Source organism: Hippocampus bargibanti, linkage group LG16, assembly GCF_051943395.1.
Source record: "Hippocampus bargibanti isolate YZ-2025 linkage group LG16, ASM5194339v1, whole genome shotgun sequence".
Taxonomy (NCBI): Eukaryota; Metazoa; Chordata; class Actinopteri; order Syngnathiformes; family Syngnathidae; genus Hippocampus; species Hippocampus bargibanti.
Window position 1 is genome coordinate 18,655,392 of NC_142749.1, and position 6,579 is coordinate 18,661,970.

Sequence of the window (6,579 nt, forward strand, 5' to 3'; positions counted from 1 at the left end):
AGTAGCCTGTGGTGGGGTCTTTTTTGGTCCCATAATAGCAAAAATACTCCACTCGATAATAAACCATGTCTGCACTCAAAGAAAACTAGTCCGCCTGCCACCGTGACGCATTGTGGTTTGGTCCGTCCGCCGAAAATGAGTCCGTATGCCAAGATTATATTCTCGCAAATTTAATGTTCGTAAAGCAAAAAGTTCGTCAATGGAGGCATCACCGTATAGACCCAAACAGTTAGCTGGCGTCCATAACGCACCAAAGTAAGTCTTTTTTTTGGTGCCCCAGAAAGTCAATCTATTTCATGCTAATCCCTTAATCTCTCCAAAATGTCTTCCTTCAGGTTAATTTGAAGGAAGATGGCCCAAAGATGAAGGTCACCTTGCGCCGTTGTGGGTGTTCAAGCCCCTCCAAAGACTCCCCCTCAGCTTCACCGGCTCCCTCCTTCATTCCTATTAAACTTCTTTTTGTGTTGTATTATGTTCTATGGCATTTTTTTGTTTTTTGTTGTTGTCTTGCTTGATTGTGTTTAGTGGTGCTCTGCTGGGCTTGTGTACCTGAGGTCAAGGGTCAAATGCGGCGTCATGGAGTCGAGGTTTCCAACAGAGCTTAATGCTAATCCATTTTTTCTTCAATTCATGTTGTATTTCTTTCCTTTGGCGGGAGGAGGAGTGAAACATCACACGAGCTCCTCACACATCAGCCACTCGTCCTCCCAACCAAAAGGAAGAAACTAAGTCTGCGCATCAAGATGGTGCGTGTCTGCGTCCTTGTCTTTCTTCTCATCTTTCTTCCTGGTAAGACACATTTTCCTTTTGCATGCAAGGAATTGCAAATTCCAGCATAGGCGTCTCTCAAGGATCAATTTTAGGTCACGTTTTGTTCCGAATAAATGACCTTCCGGGGGTCCGTCCAGTTTTTTTTTGACGAACTTGTAATTATTTTCTTTATCAACATGCCAAGTGACAACAGAAGCTGTGTTTCTACTATCTTTGTGACTGCTTTATTTCCTGTATATAATAATAATAATAATACATTTTATGAAATGGATTATTCTAAATAAAAATAAGAGATAAGACTGTGGTGGTGGCGGAAACCAGATTGGAAGGTTTCGTAGAGATCGAACTGCGAGGAAACAACTTTTTCAAGGATTTTGGAAATAAAAGGTTGGTGAGAAATGGCGCCAAGGTTTTTGAAGTCATTAGGATCAGATCTCGTCTTTTTTAAGAATTGGTATCTGTTACTTGTCGATGTTAAGCGCTTTGTTGCAGCTTCAGATATTGTTAAAGCGATATAGAAATCAATATGGATTGAATTGTATTATTCTAATTCCATATCGAGAGAAAAAAATCTGCTGAAATGAAAAGTTGTCATTTTTTTTTGCCGACGAGGGCGATTGCGCCGCACGTAGCTCGCCGCATGCATGTCCATGTTTGTACATGAGGCGCTAACGACCGGGAGTCGCTTGTCATAATTTATGTGAAGGTCCTTGAAATGAGAACGCCACGACCTTCTTTGTGCAAACCGCGCCGGCAACATCGGCATCTCCGTGTGTGTGATTGCATCACACACAAATGCCACATATCACCGATCAAATGAGCCAATACAAAATACAATATTGATTGATATACGTAGCACTTTAGTAACAGCAGAAGCTGTATCAAAGCACTTAATATGCACAACTATCCTATACAGGAAATAAAGCAGTCACAAAGATAGTAAAAAGCACCAGGGAGTGAAACCGAGATCAAGTCAGAATGCCAGAGTCCAAGTGACTTTTGAGGCGGGTGTTAAGAAAGCCAGCTAGTAGATAGCGAATAAATAGCCAAAAGCTAGCTAGCTAGCCACCTAGATAGCTATATAGCTAATGGCTATCCAGCTAGATAGTAAGATAATACACTGAATGGCACTATTAAATACACAGATAGAAAGCTAGCTAGCCAGCTCATAGATAGTCAAGAGGCGAGCAGCAGCATTCTGGACCAGCTGGAGACGCTTGATGGAGGATTGGCCGACTCGTGACATCACATCCTTCTGTGCGTATACGTGCAGGGTGTCAGTCGGCGCACGGGCGCTACGCTCATAAGCTGCTGAAAGATTTGCTGGCCAACTACACCAACGCCCTGCGGCCCGTGGTGGACACGGACCACATCATCAACGTGACGCTGCAGGTTACCCTGTCGCAGATCATCGACATGGTGACGCCCGCTCTCGCCCGCTTTCGCCCGCCCCACCCTAACCCTCTTGTTTCTCCGTCCGTGCGTACGTGGTTCTCCAGGACGAAAGGAACCAGATCCTGACGACGTACCTGTGGGTGCGGCAGGTGTGGATGGACGCCTTCTTGGCCTGGAACAAGGACGACTACGACGGTTTGGACACCGTCCGCATCCCCAGCAGCTACGTGTGGCGCCCCGACATCGTCCTCTACAACAGGTGCCTTTCATTACTGACTACAGTTAACATCCGACTTACGACCACCCGAACTTACGACCACGACCTCCAGACCCTATTTTGACCGTTTTAAGATGGAGTTGCCGAGTCATAGGGAACTCGGTTGAAAGTCAAAGTCGGATGCGACCTATATTTGTTTTGGGCCGCCACAGTGATACCTCGGCTAACAAACGCTTTAGCTAACAAACTTTTCTTTTTAAATTTGCGAGAATATAATCTTGGCACACAAACTAGTTTTCGGGAAACACATGGAGCGCCACCATGGTGGCTGGTGGACTACTTTTCCACCCCCCTTCTTTTAGTGCAGATGTGGTTTGTTATCGAGTGGATACTTTAGCTTTTTTGGGACCAAAAAAGACCCCACCACAGGCTAGTGTTCAACCAAAGAGGACACAAAACAAAATTCTGGGTGAGCAGAAGTAGGAGCTCATCAAAAAAACATCGAGGTGTGCGTTTGTGTGACTTGGTGTCCCAGTACGCTAATTGCTACGTGCGGCTAAGGGTGTTTCTGTGTTGTCTAAGCAACGCTAATACGGTCTCAAGAAGAGGTTGAAAAACTTCTGTTAATTTGGATGAACGAAAATCAGCTAGCATGGGGCAGCGTGAGTGAGGGTATTATCGCCGAGAAAGCACGGCAACTTCACTCGGATGTCATCAAGAGGCAACTCCATCAAAGGCCAATAAAACCACTTTAGTATACGATACCGTTTATTTCTTTCATTAAAATGCAATAGCACATTTATTAGACATAAAATAAGGTCTACTTTGTGTAGTTTTTAGGCTTATTTAGTAGAAATGTATATTTTATGGGGACCTGGGAACGGATTCTTGTCATTTCAATGGTTTCCTATGAGAAATGAATGTTTGTAAGATGCACTTTTCACCTTCCACACTCTTTCTGGGAACCGATAAAGTTTGTACGCTGAGGTATCACCGTACTTGGTCGCCTCCACGTCTTTGTTGTCCACCGTCGCAGCGCCGACGATGAGTTCTCCAGCTCCATGGAGACCAACGTGGTCCTGAGACACGACGGCCAGGTGATGTGGGACCAACCGGCCATCACCAAGAGCTCCTGCTCGGTGGACGTGGCCTTCTTCCCCTTCGACGCGCAGCAGTGTCACCTCACCTTTGGTTCCTGGACTCACAACGGCAACCAGATGGACTTGTTCAACGCCCTGGACAGCGCCGACTTGGCCGACTTCATCCCCAACGTGGAGTGGGAGGTGAGCAAGAGGCCGCTCTGGCGGCCATCTTGAAGTCAAACGACAACAAAATAATAAATATATGCACCCTCTTTGTCGTATGTAGCAGTTCATATGAAAGAGCAGAGGATCATAGCATCCTTTTCACCAGTGGATCAGGGACGTCATGGTGGAATGTGCACGTCTGCTACAAGCTAAATGTTAAAAGCAAACACGTTGACCAAAAGAGATTGTCTCAGCAAGACTAGCGAGCTAAAAGATAGCTAATACCTATCTAGCTAACTTGCTAGCTAGATAGCTATATAGCCAATAGATACTGAGCTAGATAGTTATTATCTATCTATTAGCTAGCTATCTTAAATGTCTGCTGGATTTCGTGCGTGTGGATCCGTAGCGCCTGCCTGAGGGGAGTCGCTGGAAAAGGTGGTGGGCAGGGTGCGGAGGGTCCAGTCGGATTTTCCGCGCCTTTGAATGTCGCTGAAAAATCAAATGTATTATTATTATACGTATGAGCTATCTCTATTCGCTAGGTATTAGATATCTATTCACTAGCTACTAGCTATCTATTCGCTGGCTAATGGCTATCGATTCACTAGCTATTAGCTATCTGTTCACTAGCTAATAGCTATCTATTCGCTACTATTAGCTATCTATTCGGCAACTTGATAGCTTGCTATCTATTTAAGTTACTTCCGGGTTGTGTGAACGCTGGCGCGTGTGGCTGCCACTGCTCACCCACAGAAAAAACTTATTCTGTTACTGTAAAGTGACCTTAAGAGTTTTGAAAGGCACTTAGAAATTGAATGTATTATTATTATTATTATTATTATTATTATTAAACTCAAATGATGCATGATGCACAAGGACACAAAATGACAAAAGCGTCCTCGGGCGCCATCTTGGACTTGTTTCTTTCTTGTTGGCGGCAGGTAGCGGGCATGCCCGCCAAGAAAAACGTCATCCTTTACGGGTGCTGCTCGGATCCGTACCCGGACATCACCTTCACCTTACATCTGAAGCGCAGGTCTTCCTTCTACATCTTCAACCTGCTCCTTCCCTGCATGATGATCTCCTTCCTGGCTCCGTTGGGCTTCTACCTGCCGGCCGATTCCGGGGAGAAGGTCTCGCTGGGGGTCACCGTCCTGCTGGCCCTCACCGTCTTCCAGCTGCTGGTGGCCGAGAGCATGCCGCCATCCGAGAGCGTCCCCCTCATCGGTGAGTCCGCCCACAGCCAGGGAAAAAAAGCCTTGCCATTGCCTCTCCGCGCCACAAGAGGCAGCATATACTCATCTAACTCGCTATTTATTAGCTAGCTAGATAGCTATTTCACTTAGCCATATCTTAGCGATAAGTTATTCCGGGCTATCTAGCTAGGTATCTGTTGGCTAACGATTGCTTCGCTAGCAAGCTTTTTATCTATTTGAGTTATTTCCAGGTTGAGTGAACGCTGGTGTGTGTGGCTGCCGCTGCTCACCGTCATAGGATAAGTTTTTCCGCAGGTGAGCAGCGGCAGCCACACAATAATAATACTAATAATGGATCGGTAGCGCCTGCCTGAGGGAAGTTGCTGGAAAAGGTGGTGGGCAGGGTGCGGAGGGTCCTTTAGGTTAAAAAAAATCTGTTTTGTTTGGCGGACGGGGGGGGGCCGTAGCGAATAAGGACGGCGTTGTTTTGTCATGTGTCGCCGGGCAGGAAAGTACTACATCGCTACCATGACGATGGTGACGGCGTCGACGGCGCTCACCATTTTCATCATGAACATCCACCATTGCGGCCCCGACGGACGTCCCGTCCCCGCTTGGGCGGAGCGCTTCATCCTACACTATTTAGCCCGCATCTGCTTCGCCTACGAGGGAAAGCGGGCGGAATCCGACGGGGAGGCGCCGGGCGACGACGACGCTCGGAAGGACGAGGGCGTGGCCGCCGTCCAGGGGGCGTGCACCTGCCACCGTCACCTGGTGTACATCGCCAACGTCTACAAGGATCAACGCGTCGCCCAGCTGCGCATGGGAGAATGGAAGAAGTTAGCTAAGGTGATGGATCGGTTCTTCATGTGGCTCTTCTTCCTCATGGTCTTCATCATGAGCGTCCTCATCCTGGGGAAGGCCGTCTGAAGACCGACCTCAAGAAGCTAATGCTAGCTTCTTGAGGAACCACATCCCCCCACCCACCCCCCCTCCTGGACCTCCAACTTGCTGACGGTTTACGTCTGTGTAAGCTCTCAGTGGTACGGGAGTGGTCCATCCATGAAAAGGTTTGAAAAGTGAAAAATGGAAAGTCATCTGTACTTCTTTGAAGGCGTCGGACGTTTCGTTTCTCATCCAAGAAGCTTCGTCAGCGAACTAAAATGTTTTTGCTGGCCCTATATATACACACCCCTACTGTCCAGACGTGTCGGTGCCAGTTTCTGCTATGATCGGTCCCTGCTCTCAGGTTGCGGGGGGCAGAGGACAATTCCCTGAGGCTACCCTGATTGCTTCTATTGTCCTACCTGACTGGCCTGATTGCCCCATTTGCTCTGGTCTCACCTCATTAGCATAACTAAGCCAATGTGATCTAAGAAGTCTGTTGTAATAACGATCCAAATTAAACCTCACCCCACCATGGCGATTTAGTGAAGGGTTTTGTTGTCTTATGAAAATAGCTTGTTTTTACTCCCCCTTTCAAACCATCCATTTTTCGACAGATGCTGACCCCTCGTGGAAGGAAAAAAAAAACATTGCTAGAGGTCTGACCAGCACTTTATCGGCACCCAAGCATGAAAAACCAAAGCCAGAACAAATCTGTGAATGGCAGCGAATGAGTTAATTTGTTTTAAAAATAATAATAATATATTTCATTTGTAAGGGCCTTTCAAAACTCTCAATGTCACTTTACAGTAGCAGGATCAGTTTTTGTGTGGGTGGGCAGCGGCAGCCACATGCGCCAGCATTC

General features: G+C 47.0%; 1 protein-coding gene across 2 annotated transcripts; it reads left to right on the forward strand.

The window, feature by feature from the left end:
- The first annotated feature begins 479 nt into the window (after positions 1–479).
- On the forward strand, positions 480–6,403 carry LOC148886912 (neuronal acetylcholine receptor subunit alpha-10-like). 2 transcript variants are annotated; one of them, XM_089016284.1, is made up of 6 exons: positions 480–789; positions 2,045–2,190; positions 2,271–2,425; positions 3,420–3,666; positions 4,575–4,860; positions 5,338–6,403. In XM_089016284.1, exons 1-6 carry the CDS (start codon positions 744–746, stop codon positions 5,757–5,759), a joined length of 1,302 nt encoding a protein of 433 aa, XP_088872410.1. In that variant the 5' UTR covers positions 480–743; the 3' UTR covers positions 5,760–6,403. The 2 variants fall into 2 exon arrangements, with proteins under 2 accessions (XP_088872410.1, XP_088872411.1); XM_089016285.1 differs by having other exon boundaries at positions 2,045–2,163.
- The last annotated feature ends 176 nt before the right edge of the window (positions 6,404–6,579 follow it).

Bases quoted from the DNA above. Each gene is read 5' to 3' on its own strand.
- LOC148886912 (XM_089016284.1), top strand. From the start codon at position 744: ATGGTGCGTGTCTGCGTCCTTGTCTTTCTTCTCATCTTTCTTCCTG. The intron at 790-2,044 runs GTAAGACACATT...GTATACGTGCAG, and splicing joins TCTTCTCATCTTTCTTCCTG to GGTGTCAGTCGGCGCACGGG. The intron at 3,667-4,574 runs GTGAGCAAGAGG...TGTTGGCGGCAG, and splicing joins TCCCCAACGTGGAGTGGGAG to GTAGCGGGCATGCCCGCCAA.